Source organism: Calypte anna, chromosome 8 (assembly GCF_003957555.1).
Source record: "Calypte anna isolate BGI_N300 chromosome 8, bCalAnn1_v1.p, whole genome shotgun sequence".
Lineage (NCBI taxonomy): Eukaryota > Metazoa > Chordata > Aves > Apodiformes > Trochilidae > Calypte > Calypte anna.
The window spans coordinates 25,167,031-25,188,874 of record NC_044254.1 but is presented as its reverse complement, the minus strand read 5'-3'; the positions used below and the strand labels follow the sequence as shown (position 1 = coordinate 25,188,874).

Sequence of the window (21,844 nt, the reverse complement as noted above, 5' to 3'; positions counted from 1 at the left end):
TGCTTTAAATAAATTGCCTAGGGTAATGCAGGTCTGTTAAAATCTGCTCTGGTAATTGAACTGTTCTGCAACATCCATTAGTCATTTGGAGATGGGCAGTGTAAAACCACTTCTTTTTTTTTAATTGTTGCTGTGGAACAGGCTCCAAAAATTGTTCTTGTTGAGTGATGTTAGTAAATGAAAAACAAAAGTGGCCTATGTGGCAAGTGCTAGAAAACTGGCTTCTCTGCGAAGTTTTTTTTGCAAGGTTGGGCAATGAATGTGCATGTGTCTGTCCCCTTACCCTGGCAAACAGTGTCACCTGCACCGGGGCCGCAGTTCGTAAAGCCAACTAAAAACTCTGTAACGTCCTCAGAAACCTGTAAAACTACTTAAGTGTTGCCTCGAAAATGAATGTCGGCGGTATTCCTTCGTGCAGTGTGTTGCTTCATCTCTCCATCTAGCTATTAATGCCGGCCTTGTTACCGCAGAGCTGGTATCTCAGCCCTGTACCTCAGCCTCTGTAAGCAAGCGGGGGGGTAAATAATTGGCCGGTTTTTACTGTTCCTTCCTCATAACCCTCCGGGATCACCTCTGCCCGGCAGCCAGGGGGTTTGGGGGAGGGGAGGATCCCGGCCCTAAGGAGTCCCTGGAGGAGCCGGGGCCTCCCCTCACGCCGGGGCTCCTCCTCCCCTGGCTCCTCCTCCGCGCAGGCGCGGAGCTGCCTCAGAGCCGCGGCCGAGGCGTCTCTGGGCCGGGCGGGTACCGCTGTCCCGGGTACCCCTGCACCGAGCGCTTCCCCCGAGAGCGGCCGAGGTGAGGCGGAGGTCTGCCCGCTAACGGGCCGCGGGGTCCCGGTGCCCTTCTTGCCGTTTATTTACACCGAGCTCAGCCCATTGCCTCCCCGGCTCCTCCCTGCGCCGGGGCGGGGAGGGGAGGGCTCGGCGGGAGCCCGGGCCGGGCTGTGGGGGAGGGCGGGGAAGCGCGGGTGCGATCGCCTCAGGAGGAGGGAGCGGAGCGGCCGGGCCCGACCGGGCTCCCGGTTGCTGTTGGAAGGAGGCAGAGCCGGGTTTGGGCCACGGGGAGTGTGGTACAGGGTGTGTGTGTGTGTGCGGCTGTGTCCGTCCCTTCCTCCTTCCCATTTCCCGGTGTCGGTAAAAGGTGCAGCCTGCTCCGTGCTTCCCGCCTCAGTCCTGGGTGCGGTGCGGTCGATGGTACTGACACTCGGTTTTTTAGTCCCGTAGAGACGCGATCCGCTGAAATTCATGAGCCAGCATGCTGGGCAGGAGACCTAAAAAAAGCCCTCCGGTAAAAGGCCAGGGAGCTGCAGTCGCAAAGCAGGTAAGGAAGGCAAAGGGCCAGGGAGATGTTTGTTTGCAGAGCAGGTGGGGAAGCCTCCTACTCCTCTTCGGAGCTCTTCCTGCTCTTTTCCGTCTGGAATTTCCCATGCCTTGATAAGATATAGAAGCACCATGGAAGAATTTAAATTGTTTCGTGCCTGTTTTCTTGCTTTCTCCTTTGGTGTGTTGTTCTTAAATATGTGATATGCAGCAGTGGAGGTCAGGGAAGCCACAGTGTTGATTGCTGTAATCTTTGCATGAGACCTCATGACTCATGCTTATGGTAGTTTCCTACCCCAGCTATGTTGAAATTTATTAGTAACTTCAGTAATTGTATTGAACTTATCTGAGATGTCTATTGACAGCTCTGAGAAAAGGGATGTAAGACCAGTATATCATCTGACAAATCCAAGGCCACACAGGGGAGAACATTAAGACACTACATTAGAGACAATACATTTTCATTTCTCTCTGTATGCTTAATTTTTCTTGCAACAGACAGACCTGTAAGCCTATGTTCCTTTCCTGTAGCTAAAAGTGAACTTAGATGTGTCTCTGTGTTAGTTTTTTATTTGGGTGGGGTTTTTTTGGGGTTTTGGGGTTTTTTTCTTTATTTCATGCTCTGTCTTTGGATGTAGTTTCAGAAGCTTTGAGAAGAGAAACATGAAATGATTTTTAAGGTCTTTTCCAGCCTGAACAGTTCTATGACTTAGCCATGGTTGGCAGGTATAGGAAGTCAGGCAAAAGTGTCAAAATCAGAAATGCATCCAAAACAATATTCTGCAGAGAACAGTAGAAGAACAAGAGAGAGCAGGTAGGTAAAGAAAATGTTAGAACCAGAAAGGAACTTCAGAAACTTTCAAAGATAGAGGCAAGAAAGGCTTTGTTAGAGATCCATAATGTAGCTGTTGCTCTAATATGGAAAGTTTGCATTTCTCAGTTGGAGTGGTAGTATATAATTTAGTTCATTAGTGAGAAAATAACAGACAAAAGTATCTTTCTGCTTCCTAAGACAAGTAAGCAAACTCTAAAAAGATAAAGAGTAAATAAAGTATCTGACTAACATAATTTACTAATTTCTGGTTTAATATAGTTCATTGTCAAGCCTTACAGGATGTTTCCTGAAACAAATACACTAATGACTTGTTCACTTGCAAATTAACTCGATTTAAATTGGTTTTGTACTATGTATTGTGCCAACTGCAAGTCTTTTGTAACCTATTTTTTTGTTTTACTACACATTTGTTTAATACTGTTACTTTCATTTGAAATGTGCCTTATTGAACAGATTGAAAGACTTAGGGCTAGAAGTGAAAGGATTCTCTTCTTGACTTCAGTCATGATTACCCTTGTTTCTCTTTCTACTCTTGCAGTGCAGCAGTGAACAGATCACCTGAGTTCCTGATCCATTTTCCACATTGATAAAGTTGTACATAGGTTCTATAGAACCTGGATGCTTAGATCATCATTATAAATATTTTATGATTAAATTTTGTCCTGACCCTTTGTTTCCATTCTGTCCAAGGCTGCTAATGTGTTAGTTTTGTTTTACAGATGAGAGAAGGATAAGGCAGAGGGTGGCAAAATGATCTGCCCAGTGCCTTACAGAATGTCGAGAGCAGGATCAGAGTTAGTGAAGAAATAGCTGCAGGTTTTGAATACTGTTCCTGGTCCTGGGAGTTGGTGTTTCTCTGCTGTGATGTTTCACGTTCTTCTCTAGAATTATAAAAGGTTTCAGAGAGGAATGTGAAATATTCCAAGGCAGCAGCCAACAGCTCCTCAGTCCCTTAGGGTTAAAGGAAAGTTTTTATTACTGATTCACACCATCTGATAAACTGACAGGCAGCCTCAGCTTCTGGCAGCACTTAGATCCTCCAAGACAAGAGGAGGAAACCTCTCATAGTACTGATTACTGATTTTTATTTCTCTGCTGGCAGAGAGCTGAACTGCTGCATGCTTGTCCATGTGAAGACCAGTTAGTCAGCTGGGCCTTGTGCTTTGAAAAAGTTTGAGGAAAGCTACCCCACCCAGCTCACAGGGTGAATCTGATGCAGTTAACTCATGTTCATTACTTTGAATAAAGAATATTTCTGGGGCAGTTAGTATCTTAACCAGCCATATAAAAATCATGATTAATGGCATCTCAGAAGAATGTCCTTTAGACTAAGGCCTCAGATATTTCTCTGATACTTCTGTCTTTTGGCATGTTTTATAACAACTGAGTGATAATTCCCACTGCTTTGTCAAATTCTGGTTACTGCTGTCAGTAATACTCCCTGAGGTGCTGTTGCTTAGCCGAGGCTCAGGCAGCTGTTTTTCTGCAGTGCAGTGTGTAGGCATTGCTGGGTTTGTAGTGGCAATGTTTCTTTCTGTGAGTGCTTTCCCTGTGCTTATGATTTACAGAGGGAGGTAATGAGAAGTACAGAACAGTTCTGAATGTGTAAATACAGCTTCTTCAGAGAGATAAGAATGAAACAGCTGCAGTGTAGGAATGTCAGGCTTGTGTTCTGTGAGCAGTGATTAAATATTCTTCAGCTTTGCTGGTACAGGAATTTCCCTGAACTTCACTGATGATGTCTGCTTCATGAGGCTCAAGTGTAGCAGACATAATTTAATTTTACCTTGTTGTTTCAGACTATTAGACAGACTTGGTTTGAAGAAATCATTGATAGTGTAAAGTTCTAAAGGGAGTATCATGGCTTCCTAAGACTTATGTACATTGTGTCAGTTCTGTTTGCCTGGTATGCATTGGTTTGGTAATAGAAGTGGTACGATAATGGGATTTCAAAACATGAGCAGAATCCAGAATGCAGTGTGATGGTTTTGAGTGTCATCTCTGTTCTGACTGCAGTATTTTTTTAATCATGTTTTATTTTCCCTTGGCTCCAGCTGGGGCTGTTTGTGGATTTTAACCCAGAAGAGATGCTGCTAGGTGCAGAGGAATGTGCAGACGATGGGGACCTGGAAGCAGAGCTTGCTGCTATCACAGGAGAAAAGCTGAAAGAAGGGAAATCAAAACCAAAAGGGAAAGGTGAAGTATCTGGATTTTATTTATTGACAACATGAATAGTTTATTGAAGATTCCTATGTATAAAACACTGATTTATCTAATAGATTAGTAATCACTGGTAGAAGCTGAAGTTACAACTCTTCTTTCTTTTACTTTAAAATGTTTAAGTTGTTACTCCACTAAAAGGGTAAGGTTTTTTTTTCTATCCTCTTGTAGACATAGGAAAAAGACATATTATGGCTAGCCAATTTAATGATTAAATTAAGACATGATTGTTTAGCATATGAAGTCATAAAAAGGTGTAGCAGGTGTTAGATGAATTAAAAATGGAAATTGTGTTTCTTGTGGAGGGTTGGTTATTTGTTGTTTGGCTGCTGTTCTGTTTTTGTTTAAAGACTGAATTTACTGAATAAGGATTGAATTTATAGTTACTGGGAGTCTGTAACTAAAACTGAATACCCTTTGAAGAGGGTAATCCTGGAATTGATGGAATTACTGGGAGAATCTTACAACTTGTGTTATGCAGGAGGTTAGAGTGTCTTTTGGAATGGATCATTACTGATCTTGGTGTTTTAGACATCTGTTAAGTTCTGTCTGGTAGTGTTTGCATGCAGCTTTGCGGTGTTGTCCAGGATTGCTGTAATCTGCTATAAATGAAGGCTGCAGCTGAAAAGGGGCAGTCTCTGGTGATCATGCTCTACCTCTGAGCTGGTATGCATATTTCTGGAGCTGCAGGGTGAGCTGGTTCAGGAAACTGATCTATAAAAATAAACTTATGCTGTTGTGTGAGGTTTTCAGCTGAATCAGTTCCTTGATCTGCTTTTCTGCCTACTGGAATGCTGCTGTGGCTGCAAGGGGTGGCAGCAAGTGGTTGAGCTAGGACAAGGAGAATGGGACCCAGCCTTGCTACAGGTGTGTGAGCAGAGGCTGGAAAGCAATCAGTGCAGCTACAGCCTCATTTCCAGCTCTGCAGTAATTTGCCTGTAATGTTTGAAGGGACTTTCACACTAATGAGTGAAGAATTTGAAGATACTAAAGCTGTCTAAACACAGCAGTTGATGACAGAGGAAGTGGTGTTATCTAAATTCTAGATGATTGCCATTGTCCAGATTTCAAGACTGTAGTAAACTCCTTATGCTGATAAGCACAATTGCAGAACTTCTGGTATTGGATTTGTTATTCATGGTTAAAACATGTGATGTGTTTTGAGGATGAATTTGATTATCAGGAGCTCTTTAATAGCTGTCAGCTTCTCAGGTGGTGACTTCATTCTGGCCCTGATGTTGCCACTTGGGGTTTTTTTCAGTCTTTTTATTCATAACAAGGAAATGAAATTTCAGAGAGGGCAAAGTTTATATTTACTGTGCCTTCTAAAGGTAGGTGTTATATGGCTCATGAAACTATTTTCCAAAGTAATTTACAACTATTATGTTTTCCTGGTAGAATAGGAAGTATATAGATGAGAAACTTGCGGAAGATGAACAACTGGACAGCTGGTGCTGGGGACTCATGAGACCTTGTACAGTGTAGTGATGGGGACATGGTAAGGACAGGATGCAGGCTGGCACCTGGGAAGGAGGAGGGGAGAAAAAGATCTTGTCTGGAGGACAGAAAAAAGGGATCCAGTACAATGCATACGAGTGATTGGTTCTTGGCTGAGTACAAGGTGCAATAATTGACTCCTGGATTTACACTTCAAAGCTCTAGTGGGGGGACGTGTTCTCTCCCTCTAGCTTGAAGATGTGGGCAGCAGATGTTGTACTTTTGCAACATCTTAAGTACACAGATCTCTGCTATCAGTGACAGATAAATGCTAGTTGGTCAGCTATTAGGATGTTTGAAATCATAGACTTGTCAGACTGGATTAGAGCTGAACCAACCATCTGAGAAGGCTCTGTTGGATCTTTTTCTTCTAGTGGGGCTTCATGTAAGGGACACTCTGACCCTGAAGTACAGCCAGGTGCCTTTGGGTTTGGGCTACTGTCCTAGTTGCAGGGTTTTGCTAAGGGTCAGAGACATGACCAACATGTTTGATAAAGGCTCTGAAGCACCAATATGGTAAATAAGATGATTTGGACAGAAACACCTTTGTACTTAGGTTAATTTCACCTTATTCAGCAAATCCAGGGAGAAGGATGGCATCTGTTTTAGAGCATTTAAACTGCAAAACAGTGTCCTGAAGAAGTATATTCAACATTTTCTGACAGTGATGAGTCACAGTCATATGTCTGCATAGGGAAGTGTCAGAGGCGTTTATGTAGAGATTTGGGATTTGTGGGCAAATAACTTCACCTTTGAGAGCGCGTGGAGAAAGTTGACAGTTAAGGAAGATGTGGTTGGCACAGCATGAAGCAGAGATGAGAACACAACAAGCAGGATTTACGTAGAGCTTCCGAGGTAAAGACCAGAAACTTGAGGAGAAATTGCAAGACAAGTAGCCAAGAAAGATATGGGAAAGGGCAGGTCTCATGGGCTGGAGAGAGTAATGCAGAAGCGTAGGTAGTGAGGCAGAAGAACAAGCACTTTTTCTGATTTGCTTAGCAGATCTCTGTGCCAGTGTTTTGCTGCTGCTCTTGGGATCAGGACAAATATGATTCCTTGATTTAGAGCATTCTATTTGTGTATGCCAAGTGTGACTTTGCAGTAGTGTTTGGTGTATAAAAGAAGTAACTTCTCAAGGCAGAAAGATGCTGTCTTCCTTTTTTGCCATCTTTTAACATAGAGATAGTTTGCTGTGTCTCTGTGTTTGTCTTGTTAACAGCCAGTACTTTGGTTCATGGGTTATGCTGTTGAGGATATCTTTAGAATTATGTTAATGTGCATTATCTGTTTCAAATGATAAATTTTTATCCAGTTTAACAAGAGATGGAGAGAAAGATGTTCTTGTGCTTAGACTGAGAAAGAAGATGGGGTCTGTACACAGCTCCATCATTTAATTAGTAGTACTTTGATGGGGAACTCTTTGAACTCAGCATTATTTGTGATAAGTGCCTTAAACTTTGTTCTGATTTATGGCTGTATGTGTGAACAGAAGGTTTACCAGCAGGTGTACTGGGATGTTTAATGCAAGTGTTAATCTTCCATAATGACCAAATTTCTGTTACTAGTTATTTTTATAAACAGTATCACAGAAGAACTTAACTGTGCCTTAAATCAGCCAAGGCACTTGCAGTGACTCCTAGTGATTTTTCCCTGAAGCAAGTGTTTCTTCTAGCCCTATTTGTCTTCGTTATTCAGTCTTGAATGTCATTACTGTGCAAGCCTAGCACAGTATCTTTCTCTTTTGTGGCCATGCTTTCTGAGCACTGTGGTGTTGCACCATACCTGTTTGTCTGTCACAGTGCTTATGGTTTTGATATTTAGGCTCCTTGTATCAGCAAGCAGACATTATTTCTCCCAGAAATCTAATTTCTGAGCTACTTTATTGGATGCAGTCATTTTCCTTCTCTTATTGCCTGCCTTCACTGTCAGTCTCAAAGACTACTATTGCTTTTTCCTGGATGATCACTTCCTCAGTCTTTCTCCTTTAAATGTCATCATAAATTCATGGATACCCATGTCACTATGTGATAAAGGGAAAGCAAGAGGAGAAGTCACTGCTCTTTTATAACTGCTAACAAATTCTTTAGAGTTCGTATCCAGTGACTGCATAACTGTTATTTAGGGTTTATGGCTTCTTTTGGTTTCTTTTTGCAGCTCCTCTGCCCATGCATCATATTGAGAAGATGGCTGCAGAGTGTATGAAAGACCTGGATGAAGATGAGGAGGAAGATGACGATCAAGACTTGGAGGAAGACACAGACCTGTTGGTATGCATACCTTTGTTAGCAAAAAGTTTTAGTATGTCTTTGTTGGGCTCTTTTCTTTTTTTTTTGTTTTGGGTTGTGTTTTTTTTTAAGGGAACTGCATTTGGCAAAAATATCTGCTAGCTTTGCAGTGGGAAGCTAAAATACTGCAAAAGCATTCCATTAGATATAAGACTCCAGGATCCATCCCTCTGCACACCAGCACAGGAGTTTCCTGGCTAATATTCATATGTGAGAGGGTCTTGGGCAAGTGCAGAGATCCCATTCCAGGCGAGGTGGTAAAGTTCAGCTAGGGATATTCTCTGTAGAGGGATGTCTGTCACCATTTTCCTAATGCTTTGAGCTCTTGGCCTCAGAAAATCTCCCAAGTAATTCTCTGTGAGTGGTCTGGTATGCAGTGTTTAAGGAAGGACTGTTAAGGAGTGTGTTTTACCTCCATTGTTAATAGATGCTTTTTGGTAATTTCACACTGGGGGTTAGAATGGTCTTTGTAAAAGCACTTATTTCTCTCAACTTCTCTAGCTTTAGATTTCTATTCAGAAACTTATGTGGTGATCTTGGAGCTGTAGTGTGGTTTTTGAGTAGTATCTGGCTTTCTGTTGTGGATCATTTGAAGATAAAAAGAAATTACCAGGATGTGAGACGTTTAGACTCTTTGTTTGGGTTCAAGGTCCATCCAAAGGTTTTGGAGCTTGAGACTTGATTTTTATTTTGTCTTTTGAGGAAGCAGAAAATTTTGAAGAAGAGCCTTTTCTTGGCTTTTACTTTAGGCAGAATTGCAAGAAGTTCTGGGGGCAGAAGGTGAGACAGGAAGCTGTGAGGATGAAACGATAGCAATGGAGCCCTCCGCGGATGAAGCAGAAAATGAGCAACCTGAACTGCAGCCACAGGTAGGAAAGCATTTCATGTTCCTGAGTTCTGCTGAATCACTGTTGTCATGCAGCTTACATGAGAGTCACAAACAAGGATCTAGAAGGGTCTTCTTGTCCTCCAAGGAAGGGAGAACTACACTGTTGCTGTCTTCTCTGTGGATACCAGTGCTGTATTGAAATAAGTGGATTTTTTTCTTTTTTTCATAGGATGATTTTCAGTGGGAGCATAGAATTGAGGGGAATCAAGTATGTCTTGTCCCATATTATACATCTGAGCATGCAGATTGCAGTTCAGACTTCCAGAGTTTGTATCTTCCCCCTCAAAGTACTGCGTGGTGTGCTGAACTTGTGAGACCTGTTATAACTCAGCATTTTTGTGGAATTTTTCTCAGTAGTGTCAGCCTTCTCAGCTTAATTTGTCAGTCCTCACTCAGTGAAATCCTTTCATTCAGTTACTGCCATGTTTCTGTTGTGTGCTACAAGAGTCCTGGTAATAAATATGTCTGAGTGAGTTTCTTTAGAAATAATGGCAATAATGACATCAGTAGCCACTTGAACAGTCTCTGTAGCTGTGCAGCTTTTTTAAGTAACTGCTCATAACTTTGTTTAGGCTGTTTTCTGACACTCAACTAGTTCCATCATATAGCAGGAGGAAAAAGAGCTCTTGTAGTAAAACCAGGTTGAAAAAGCCTGGAAGGGGAAAAAACTAGGATATTTTAAAAATAAGGAGAGGAAAAGTTGAGATTTGTGCCAAAATACCTCTTCACACCCTCTGTTGTGCAGTGTTTGAGAGGCTTTACTGTTCTCCTCACCTACTCCCTAACCACATGGCTCCAATTACTCTCTGACTGGGAGTTTTATAAATGTCTCCACCCATTCTTCTCTATTAGGCCTTTGAGAGAAAGCCCAGAGGTGGATCCAGAGACCGTTAGCATAGCACAAGTGCTCCTCTGTTTTAGAGGCTGTTTCTTCTTTGGTTAACGGGAGTGTGCTTAGAAGAGGAGTATTTGTTTTGCAGTGTTGTGGGAAAACCTGTAGAGGTGGATGAAATAAGTTTTCTTGATTTGTTTTATTATTTTTTCTGAGACCACCTCACTTCCTGCTGTTACCAGTGAGCTGCAAGAGACAATAGAGAAGAGAATTTCTAACTACAGGACAGCGATTTCTAACGCAAAGGAGTCAAATGAGAGCGCAAAAATACGCCGGTACGAAAGAGGCCTGAAGGTAAGCTGGGCTCATCAGGTGTCTGAATGAGGGGGAAGCAAAAACAGTTCTCTGGGTTGTAGTTCAGAGTCTTTCCAGATGTGTCAGCTTGTTCAAAGGGGAGAGAAATTCTGCCTTGAGTTCCTTTTAAAACATTTCTTGTTACTGCTGATCTGATGCAGCGAATAAACAGATGAAGAGCAACTTCAAATGCCTTTTGTGCATCAACCTTGTTTCTGTTGGATGTGGCTAGGAGTAGCTGGAGCCAGGGTTTGTGGTAAATGCTGATGTTAAACTCAGCCATCTAGACCTGAATTTGAGCTGTGATGACTTGATTGTTACCTTCAAGCAAAGTCTAGGACTTTTCCTAGTACATACACCTTCAGTTCATCACTGATGCTTTCTTCTAGATGTTAACCTGCCACTCAGGTCTGTGAGACAAAGGAAGGGGATACCTTCCCCTGAGTGTATTGGCTGTGCCAGGAAATGATTTGACCAGGATTTTTCATTAAGGCAATTTCAGCTTGCAATGTGTTCTTCACCTTTGCATCTTTTCAGCCAGGTGGCGTGCTTGCAGCGAGTTGGTAGTGCTCTGTGCAGAGTGCCTTTATTTCCCTGTTAGCTTTATCTGGTCTGCTTCACCTCAGCCAGCTCTTGTTTTGTTGAGCAAAGCTTTATAACTCACTGAACTCAGTCCTGTCCACTGAGGGAAGAATGTAATGTCTCATTCCCTATAGGGTCTTTCAGGGCACAAAGGGAACAACTGAGGTCAAATCCAGGGGAGGAAATGTACAAGAAAGGAGGTGGCTGTATGTGTCCACAAGCTGCTGGCTCTGAAAGGAATGTGCATGAAACCACCTGACCTTTCAGAGAGCAAGATGGGGATAGGCAGAGCAGCTCACTGCATCCAGTGACAAAGCTCAGAGCACTGTTTGCCACTTCATTTATTTTATTTTATTTCATTTATTTTATTTCCCCGTGCCTGAGCAGTGTAACTGAGGATAATGCACTATGTCTCTCTTCACAGCTCACAGTTCTTTAATTAGCAAAATGACATGCTGACAAATGGTGTACAGTTCTCTCTTGCATTTAGTTCTTGGAACTGTGAACTTTAATCTCAACATTTAATTCCATTTCCAGTAAGTCTGTCATCCCACACGTGGAGAAGAGAGAGGTGTGTGTGGGTTGCTGCACTGGTCTGAATCCAAATCTCTCATGCAGACAGAACCAAAGTATCTCTGCCAGTGTTGCTTAGTAGGTCAAACAGTGCCATGGATAACCAGAAATAGCAGTAATTCTGGCACTGATGTGATTTTGTTGTAGTTCTTTTCTGTGCTTCCATTTCAGTTTCTGTGGAAGATGAAAGAAGTAAAACTTTTGTTCTGGCTTAAAGTACATTATGGTCTTCTCTCTGAACCTTAAATTAAAAAAAAATATTGAGGAAGGTAATACTTGTGGTGGAGGAAAAGTGGTTTTAAAACAAGTGAGCAGCAGCTTACATTTTACACATGGCAAGAGCTTCTTGCCATGGATCACCAGCTGAAGTTCCATTTCCTGTTAGTATTTAATGGCTTTTCTCATTGCATTAGGCAGGTATGCAGTCTCCTTCCTTCTCTGAATCCACATGGGCAGTGATACTATTTCAAAGTTAAAATATAAAGGGCTTCCTGGGTGACTTTCTGGGGCAAATTTGAATGGACCACATCAGCTATCCAATAGTTCTAGGTGTTGAGGTAGTTGTAATTAAGTAGCTTTGGTAACAAGTCCTTTGCATGGTGTTTCTCAGGTAGTTGGGACACCTTTCACTAGCACTGAAGTTGGCCTGGCAGAAAAACAGGAAGGTAAAGGTCAGCAATCTGTAGTAGTGTGCATGATAGACCCCATCATGAAAAAGGGACTGAATTTGTGTTTTAATGATTTTAAAACTAGTGATATGTTTGATGAAAATGCCTGTTGACTTTGCTGTTCCATCTCCCCCAGACACTGGAAACCATGCTGGCTTCAGTGAAGAAAGGCAAAAAAATCAATGAGGAAGAAATACCACCTTTTGTTGCAACAGGGAAGAGTTCTTCTCAAGCCCCAGGGGTGGAACCAGAGAATTCAGGAGATTCAGTCAGTGTCCTGCCAGAGATTAAAGATGAGTCTGCTGCAGATGATGAGCAGAAGACCTCTCAGGAGGCAGTGCTGCATCTGGAATCTGATTCTTTACAGGGTCATGCTGCTTCTAGTCCTACCTTGGAAACAGGTACTGTGATCTGACAGGATATACACAGTTGCAACACTGGTTTAATGCTGCATCTTTCTTGTATTTGCATGGTGCAGCAAAGCACTGCTTATGTGGGAACTTCCCTGCTGGATGTTTCAGATAGAGCTGTCAGTGGGATGCTGAATTTCTAGTAGAGGAATCAGTTATAGTTGTAGAGCTCTTCAATACACTGTATCAGTATCAGTAACTTTGCCTCAGTTTCTCCTTCAGTATTGTGGCACATGGAATTCCAGGCTATAAAGAGTTTTGGGATACTCACTGAAAGACTTTTTTTTTTTTTTTTTTTTTTAATTGGGAACAGTGGGATTGTTATATCCAGTACAGCTTCTGGAGACTGGAGGAAAAAGGACTTTATTAACATGACTGTGTGACTCAAAACATAGAGGACTACTGCAGGTTGGAATAAATGGACACAGCAGGAGCTGCATACTTTGCATGCTTTCTGTAAGTCTCAACATAGTTTCATTCTCACAGGTCTCCAGAACAGCAGCACACGAGCAATATTACTTAGGAGACAGAAGGAGTATAAATCAGCAGCTCTAAAAGCAAAGCAGCAAGGAGACCTGGAGAAAGCAAAGGAGTACATGAGGGCAGGCAAGGTAAATTCTGAATGCTAAACATACTCTGTGCTGTACCTATGTGTTGAGTATCAGATTTTCATTGTGATACCTACCAAGTCCTGGACATACTAGCATAAATTTCCTGGTTTGTTTTTTCTGTATTAGAAGTTTAGCATTGTCTTGGAAGCTTTGGATAATGGGCTGCCAATAGACCTCCAGAATATGCCTCCATCTCCCTGGGGTAAGCCTTGCCTTATAAAAACCCTTTTATAAATCTCTCTGTGCTGTAATGGAATGATCCTGAATTTGGCTGCAAAACTGTAAGAAGGGTTGAAGATCACTTACTCTGAGGCTAACTGCAGCTTCAAGTTGTAACAAAGACCAATGAAGACAAGTGAGATAACATTACTTATATTGAAATTGCTCTCTGTGGATGAGAAGTTCAAGTAGGTATTAATGCCTAATATTCCTGTTTTTATAACTTTAGATAATAGGCAGTATGTGAAGTGGAAGGGAATGAAGGAAGTGGCACATTCTTGAAGTTTACTGTAATATTTGATGGCATTGTGTTTCAGCTGTATTTCATAATGTTCAGATAAAGAGATTAGTAAACAGATTGAATAAGGTCTAAATCTTAAAGCAAGCTACCAATGTTAAATATACTTTAAGAAGGGTTTTTAAAAATATATTGATTATCACCAACAACAATTAATTTTGTTTGTGCAGCTCAGTGTTTTAAAAAACTTTCATAGTTTATTTATTTTAAACTGATCTGCCATTGAGTTTCTTATTTTAATAAAGCATAAGATTTATGACTCTAAGTTATAAACTGATCACCAAATGCCATTAGAAACTTCACCTGGGATACAATCTTTTCTTTAAAAGTGCAAGACTTTTGCAGCGGATATTTTTGTAGTTTTTGGAAATAACCACTGTTATACAAGGACAGAAACCTGGGTGTTAATTGCTTCCCTTTTTCAGCACATCTTTTGTTACTAGGATATTTTAGTCAATTAGCAATCTTGTTCCCTCTTTCCATCTGCCAAGATACCAAGGTATATTTTGGGAAGAGATTTCTTAGAATACTTGAATGGGTTTTACTTTTTACTTTTTTTTTCCTCTTTTCTCACAAGCAGCACCAACCTAAATTGAACCAGCATTTGAGATTTGTCTATTATAAAGCATTTTCTCTGAATAATGGGACCTTCAGACTTAACCAGCCAGGCAGATATGTGATCAGATTGATGGTTTTCTGAGTTAGATGGGTTGACTTGCTGCTTATGGAACACACTGTGAAACACCCTGCTTTCTTTGCTTTGCAGATCTTGAAAACCAAGGAAATGTCCAAGAGGCATCCAAGCAAAAGGTACCAGCTGCAGTGGGAAGTTCCCAGAATTTTCCAGCACCTGAACATCAGACCCAAGAAGCTTCAGGTAGGATTTCAGGATTTTTCTGGCAAAACATAAAAGTTGCAGGGCTGGAAGGCACTTAATGGTCTGTGCTATCCCACTGAGGTCCAGCAGGACTGAGTAAACCTAGCTGTTGTTCCTGAATACTGTGTGCTTCTGATTCTTTCTGCTTTTGTTCTGGATCAATTATGGAAGTAGAAGTTAATTAACTTTATTTAGAAGACTTGTATTTGTAAGACCTCATAATGATGTTTTTGCCTCTGCAGTAGGTAAGGAATGGGTAGGAAAAGGCAAATCCATGTTTTGAAATTTGAATCATGTTGGCATTTCATTCTCTGTCTTATTTCCAGCTTCCCTGCAACAGCCAAAAACAGTGCTGGAAGCATTGCAGCAGAGGCTGGAGAAGTACAAATCAGCAGCAGCCCAGGCAAAAGCAAATGGGGATGGTCGGAAGGGCAGGATGCATGAGAGGATAGCCAAGGTAAAATGAAAGTGCAGCAAGCTGCTTGCCTCCCACAGAGCCACTTGAATTAGTTCTTTTGCTGAAAACTCTTTCATGTCTGAGAGAATGTGTGTGGTATTCTTCTACTTGAAAAGAGCTCCAGTAGGGAAGCTGTAAGTCTTTTGGAGGAGGGAGACATAGAGACAATGCATGTATTATATAATGATGCTGTGTATTCTGCAATATTTGTGCTGGCTAAATACAGATGATTGCTATTTTAGAATCAACTGCATTTATGTCTTACTGAGTGCCCTTGATTACAGCAATACCAGGATGCCATAAGAGCCCATAAAGCAGGGAGAAAAGTGAATTTTTCTGAGCTGCCTGTTCCTCCTGGTAAGTGTGAACATAAAATGATGTCTTAATGACAACTTCTGTGTATCTGCTGGGCTCTGAAGGAGGTGTGTAGATATTGCCCTCTAATCCTGTGGAACAATAACACTTTTTTCTCATTGAGCCAGCTGGCCTTGCTGTTGGATGGTGTTGTGAAACTGCTTATTAATATACTCCCAAACTTACACACTGGTGAATATTCCTGAGTACCACTGAGTGACAGCATCAGAACTTGGAACTGGCCCTAACAACTTAACCATGGGCAGGTGATAACAGTGTCACCTGTCTGTCCTCTGTGTCAGCTCGTCCAGAGGAAAAAATAAACTGGAAATAACTAGAAGGAGATTTTTTTAACCTGAAAAAATCTGTCTAATGTTTCCCATTCTGTTGATTCCCATCAGGAGCCTCAGAACTGAAATTAATTATCATCTTGAGTCCCTCACAAGTCAGATCAGTATTTCAGCTCTCATGTCAAGTAAAAGTAGCCTACAGAGGGCAAGCAAATCGTGCTTGTGGTAACACTGACACAGTGACAGAGCAGAAACTGAACCTGCTTTTTGAGACACTCCATGCCTTTTATCTTCTGGAGCACATGTAGCGTGTTTGTAAAAGCTGGGGGGAGGCTCTCTGTGACTGCTCCACATCTGTTTTGCATGACACAGTTTCTCCTCTAGGAAACATAATTTTTTATCTTGTGGCTGGTGTGTTCATCTGAAAAGATAAACTGAGCAGTGTGAAGTGGTACCTGGGTTATTTAAGTTAGAAAAGAGGCATGAGCCTTGTGGCTTTTTTTATCACTGTCAAACGTGGCTATGGCAAGCACTGGACTAGTAGTAAGGTAGGCAGTGCCAGCTCTGTCAGGTCACATACTGCTGTCCCTGAAAGCAGTTTAGCATCCCTTGTTCTACAACATGATTAATTTCCTGGTAAATATCAGTTTCTGTAAGAGTGAGGTACTCCATATTTACACCTCTGAAAACACAGGTAACTCCTCAGTTTCCTTACATGTTAGCTGCATGGTTTTCAGCCATCATTTAGATTTCCAGTGAAGACAGCCATCGGGCAGTCACTGAAACCAGCAGTAAAGATTGTAGTGGATTGGCAGTGTTGTTTCATTGTATCTGGATGTTGATAAATATGGCAGAAATGCTGCTGAGTAATGGATCAGATGTCACGCAGGCAAAACAGCACAGGACTCTGTTCTGCCTGCCTGTGGTCTCTTTTGTTTGAAGCTGACACTGAACTGATAACATGAAAATGAGAGTGTATCTTCCATCATGAAGTCTTCCTCTCATCCTTTCAAGGATAATAAAATAATAAAAAGGATTATTCTTCATATATTTCATATTTAATTACTGGGATTCTGCCTTTGCAGCCTCTGCATTGCAGTAGGTTTTCTGCAGAGGCTGATGTTAGTGTTACCAGATGTCAGAGATGTACTGTTTATTACTCTGTGGTGTAGAAGGGATTTGCTGCTGGACTGTGTACCAGCTGAGGTGAGGCAGCAGCAAGAGGGCAGAAAAAAAGAGCCAGCAACTTTTTGTATAATCCACTCTCCTTTTGTGCAGAGAAGAGAGACTGAGTTGTTGGCTGGTTCTGGGGGCATCTCTGTTACCAAAGGCTTGAGGTTTTGAAGTTCCTTGGCTGGTTGCTAAACTTGTAAAACCATGCTCTGTTACTGCATCATTTAGCATCATCCCCCTAAGCCTTTGTATCTATGAGAGGTCTGATCTTAATCCCACCACTCAGACTTTATCTAGCAAAGCTTTGTGGCCTTGGCTGCAGTCTAATTATGCTGAATTCTGAAATACATTAGATAATAGATACTTGGGTAGGAATAGCTTTACAGAAAAGAAGAAATCTGGAAGACAGGATATGGGTCTCATGCAACTCATCTGTATTCCTTTCTTCCTCAGGATTTCCCCCTCTTCCTGGTGTTGGAGGAATGGATGGTGACAGCACCATAGCTGCTGTTCTGGAAAGTGCCAGCAAGCTGGCAAACATGGAGGAGAATGATGAGGAGGAGGAGGTTGGTATTTCTTAGTAGGATCTGCAAAAATTAAAATGCTGTGTCTTGGAGGATTGCAGAGATGAGGCCATTGAATTTCCAGTCAAACAAGGGTACTGGGAAGAAATATATTTTTCAGAAGTCTGAAAAGTACAGGATCTTGGTAATAATTTCAGTTTGCATTATAGTGTAGGAGGGAGAGAAAGAGATGTTATTGAAGTCAGTACCTACAGGGTCTATGAGTCTAGACTTTGTCTCTTTTATACCTGTCTTGTATGTGGGTTTTCTTTTCAAAGCAAACACTTCATATCCTGGCCACTGCTTTTCATTGTTCTAGATACTTAAATCTGTACTTTGATCTTGCATCCCTGTAGCTCCTGTGTTTGTGCTTTCCCAGATTGTTCAACACTTAGTGCTTTTTGTCAGGCAGCCTTTAGACTTTGATTTGATTTCTTTATCTCTCTGGATTTCGTTGCTGATTGTTTGTGCTTTAAACCAGACTTGCATTTAATGAAGAGAATTCTTGGATGATGGTTTTCCTGCATCCATCTGCTTTTATTGAAATGACTGCCTTGTTGGACATTCTTTTTGCCCCTTCTCCAGGTGAAGGGTGGGTGCCTGTGTAGGTCACCTCCTACTGGCATATGTGGCATAGCTTCTAAACCCTCAGAATTTAACATTTGCTATGTGGAAGATTATGCTTCCCACATTAGTGGTACCACAAGGCTGATAACAGTGACAACCACGGCTGTTGATGTTTCAGATGCTGTCTTCAACTCTAGAATAGATTTTATGCATTTAATCTGAAATTCTCTTTGTTATGTTAGAATGAACCTCTGACACAGGCCCCAGTTGCCAAGAAGCCTGCTCAGCTGCCTGGAAAGCCCACTCAAGTTGTTAAGCCAATTACAGTGCCATCTGCTGTGGCTGAGGAGGAGAGCTCTCCTGAGCATCTGAAACAAGCTGCATCACCCTCCACCCTTGACAAGACAGTGTCAGTGGATCATCTCCCTGCAGCTGGTAAGGTGAAGGGGATCATCATTCCCAGTGATCCATGTGCAAGTCGTTTGCACTGCTTTAGTTTAATACCTTGGTAAATCCTTCTCTTCATTCTAGTTTAGCTCTGAGCCTGAGAATGTGTGGCATGGATTTCATCCTGACAGGAGCCTCACTATATGTGTCTGCTGGAGGGCAGATCCAGACCAGCCATGCAGCTTTATTTCAGAAAGGCAGGGTGTGTAATTATAAGGGTGATTGGGTTTTTAATTAATTTTGATGTAACAAGTGTATTGATTCGTGATGTTTAACTCTGCACACAGTTGAACTCCACACACACTCTCATTAAAATGGACAGCTTGTCAGTGTGAATTGCTCATTGATCTAATGCAGCTTCCTACATTAAAGAGTGGTTTCTGTCTGATGCTTCATCCAGGGATCTCAAACTGGCAAGCAGGCAGTAGTTCCTCAGTTTCTAGTCACTGATGCCACTAAACAGTTGTCTGTGCAAGATCAATTGTACAGACAGTGACAGCCACCACCTCACATTGTGATTTGGGCACACACCAGCAGTGTTCAGGCTCTCATGGATTCTGTTGTCATGCTTTGACAATAATCCTATCCTCCTCCTTCCATTCTGCCCTGAGGAGTTCCCTCAGGACAAAAGTTGGCTGACCTGAGTTGCTTTGCAGAGTGCAAAGGCATTTCACAGTGCCACTGTGATTAGCTTATAACTCTACTCTCTAGAAAATGCCACCACTTGTTTTAAAAAGACAACTGAAATGTATTGGTTGTCTGTTTTGGCTTTGGAAAATCTTGAGTCTACAGAAGGTGGCTTTTTGGGGAGGAATTTTAGATGATATATTAGTCTCTTGCCTGAAGTACCCTTGACTCGTGCAGTTAAGGGATTTATAATACCTGGTCTCTGGTGTTACCAGTAATCTCTCTCAAATATTTTAAAGTAAGACCTATAGGTGCAACAAGAACCTGGTCAAATTGATGCTGACATGATTTTCACACCAAAATGTCAGTCCTACACTATTATAAAGCTCTGTTTCACTAACCAAAGTGCAATCTGTAATCCAAATTTTACCTCTTTTCTCCCCAGAATTATGGAATGCATCCTACAGCTGCCAGTAGCTGATAAGTCAACTGTAAAAAGCTGTCTTATGGGTGCTGTGGAGGTGTGGGAGTGGAGCAGTTGCACATAAGGCCTATGACAGAAAGTCAAGGAGCTGAGATCAGCTGGATAAATAGCTTTGCTCAGTCCATTCTCCACAGATTTTCTTCTGAAAACACCTGTGCTCAGTGTCTGCTCAGAGCATGCTGTGGGGTTTGTCTCAGTGGGATTTGGCCTAGCTACCTTGTATAATTAGTTTGGGTTTGGCTGATTGGGCAAATTGCTCACAGCAGCAGCAGACCAGCAGGCTTGCTCTAAGGATGGGAATAAGCTGGTGGTCATCTGACAGCAGTGAAACAGTGTGAGAGTCCTTGGTATATTTAATTGCTGAGACAGGCACCTCTCAAATGTTGTTTAGCTTGTGTAACCATGAGTAGAGTGCAGTGGTGAGTACAAGTGTCTTTGGAAATGGCTGTTACCAGCTCCTGTTGTACCATTTCCTTAAGTGAGGTGTGAGAAGGGGCAGGATGCATTGAGCTGGTGCAATGTAAAACAATCTTCTCTGACTTTTGTGGTTGTCCTTGCTGTTTTGGGATGAAAAGAGGAGACCCAAGAAATAATAAGAAACCAAAAAGGCAGGGAAATAACAAATAAGCAGAGGTGATATGTCTGACTGTGCATGCACATTTATTCATCTGGCTTTTTTTAGGACAGATGAAAGGAGAGGGGAATAAGTAAGCACAGAGGATGCTGATATTTGCTGTCTTTTAGAAGTTAACATGTCAAGCTGGAAGTTTGAATTCAGATTCTGCTTTGGACCAATCAGCTTTACTGGAGCCTGTCTCCTGCTTGGAAATAAGGGGTTGTAATTACTATTGTGACACTTGTGAAGTGCTGTGAGGCTTCTTGATGAAGGATGCCATCATAGATTTGTAGATAGAGCTGTACTTTTACCAACCTGTTTTACTTTTACCTGTTTCAGACACATGGCAGTGTCAATTGAGTGAGAGTTTTTATACAACTGTTTTTCAGTTAGGGAACAGCTGGAATTTCTGGAGAACAGAAAGAAGCAATACGTGAAGGCAGCCATCAAAGCAAAGAAGGAAAACAACCTTGAACAGGCTAAGATGTATCTCAGAACAGCTAAAAGCTTTGATGTAAAGATTGAGCAAGCAAAATCTGGCAAACTTGTTGATATTTCCAAGGTTAGTAGGACTGTTTTTATTTATCTGCTTTTGTTTTGTATTCTTGAACATCAAAGTGCTTACTTCAAACAGCATGTGATTTAATAAATATTTATTGACTTAAATTCAGGTAGTTTGCTCAAGTGGCAAATCTGGATATCAAGCTCTGAAATTACCCTGTATTTTTATTTTTGTTTCAGTTTTTTTCCTCTGCTGCTCTTAAAATGTGCCAGGTGGCACACACAAACCATGCAGCTTGAAAGTCTTCCTTGGGCTTAGGGTTTGACTGCATCTCTTAGCTGTGTCCTAACTCCATTATGAGATGAGGATCAGGTGCATGGGGCACAGCAGTGCCCTGGGTTGGTTTATTTTTTGCATTTGGTGGAGGGAAGCCAAATTGCACTGCAGTAGTCCTTCTGAGCTTAATAATCAGGGAATTGGCCTGCAAGACATTTTTCAGGATTTCATGACTTAAGCAGTGGTGTATGTAGTGGTTGGGTTGGACTTGCCTTGAGAAAAATAACCAACCCATCTGCCCTCAGTGACATTGGTGTGCTTCCTGACTGCTTTTTGTTAACTTCATTTTTTTCCTCTAAGGGCTCTGACACGTGTGGTGTTCTTGTGTTGCAGCTGCCATCACCCCCTACAGATGATGAGGCTGATTTTATATTCATACATCATGAAGATGTCAGATTGTCTCAGAAAGCAGATGAAGTGTATGCACAGCTCGTAAAGCTACTAAAGGACCAGCATGAGGTAATTGTTTTCTTTTTTTAGAAGTGCTTTGGCCAACTTGGAGGCCTGGAACTATCAAATTATCACTATTAAATACGAGCACTCAAGTTTGAAAATAGGATCTGAATGATTAAGACTTACCCTTGGATGAACCTCATATCTAGAAATTAAGAGATTAAGAAGTGATAGGGCAGAACAACTCAAAAAACTACTGTGCTTAGCCTTGGGCTTAAAGGACTGTGGGCTGAATGTCTTTGGGTGACTCAGGAAGACTCTTGGCTTTTCTTAAGTTAGGTTGTCATCAACCATAGAAGTCTCTTTTTGGTTGTGAATCTAAGGATGACTGCATCTGTATTTGTTTGGTTTTGTTTCTGTTGACAGAGGTGTTTGCAGTATTCCAAGCAATTCATACATCTGGGAAATGTAGCAGAGACAACTCGGTAAGAGCTGCTGCTGTTGGTCATCCCACAACGTGTTCATCTCAGGCTTGGGGCTGCCTCACCCCCCCTGATGGGGTTCAG

The 21,844-nt window shown here is 41.8% G+C and overlaps 1 protein-coding gene across 6 annotated transcripts in view; it reads left to right on the top strand.

Annotated features, from left to right (window-relative positions):
- Positions 1-695: 695 nt before the first annotated feature.
- The window catches only part of CC2D1B (coiled-coil and C2 domain containing 1B), a 32,992-nt gene continuing 11,843 nt past the window's right edge, over positions 696-21,844 (top strand). Inside the window, exons 1-17 of one of the 6 annotated variants that reach the window (XM_030454830.1) lie at positions 696-795; positions 1,216-1,320; positions 4,209-4,350; positions 8,026-8,138; positions 8,906-9,025; positions 10,094-10,231; positions 12,191-12,455; positions 12,951-13,075; positions 13,202-13,277; positions 14,359-14,469; positions 14,796-14,926; positions 15,211-15,283; positions 17,197-17,309; positions 18,116-18,308; positions 20,437-20,609; positions 21,219-21,344; positions 21,705-21,763. In XM_030454830.1, the coding sequence (XP_030310690.1) occupies positions 1,255-1,320; positions 4,209-4,350; positions 8,026-8,138; positions 8,906-9,025; positions 10,094-10,231; positions 12,191-12,455; positions 12,951-13,075; positions 13,202-13,277; positions 14,359-14,469; positions 14,796-14,926; positions 15,211-15,283; positions 17,197-17,309; positions 18,116-18,308; positions 20,437-20,609; positions 21,219-21,344; positions 21,705-21,763 (2,024 nt within the window). In that variant the 5' untranslated portion in view covers positions 696-795; positions 1,216-1,254. Of the gene's footprint in view, positions 796-958; positions 1,077-1,215; positions 1,321-4,208; positions 4,351-8,025; positions 8,139-8,905; positions 9,026-10,093; positions 10,232-12,190; positions 12,456-12,950; positions 13,076-13,201; positions 13,278-14,358; positions 14,470-14,795; positions 14,927-15,210; positions 15,284-17,196; positions 17,310-18,115; positions 18,309-20,436; positions 20,610-21,218; positions 21,345-21,704; positions 21,764-21,844 lie in introns of those variants that run through there. The other 5 variants (XM_030454831.1, XM_030454832.1, XM_030454833.1 and 2 more) reach the window with 5 other exon arrangements.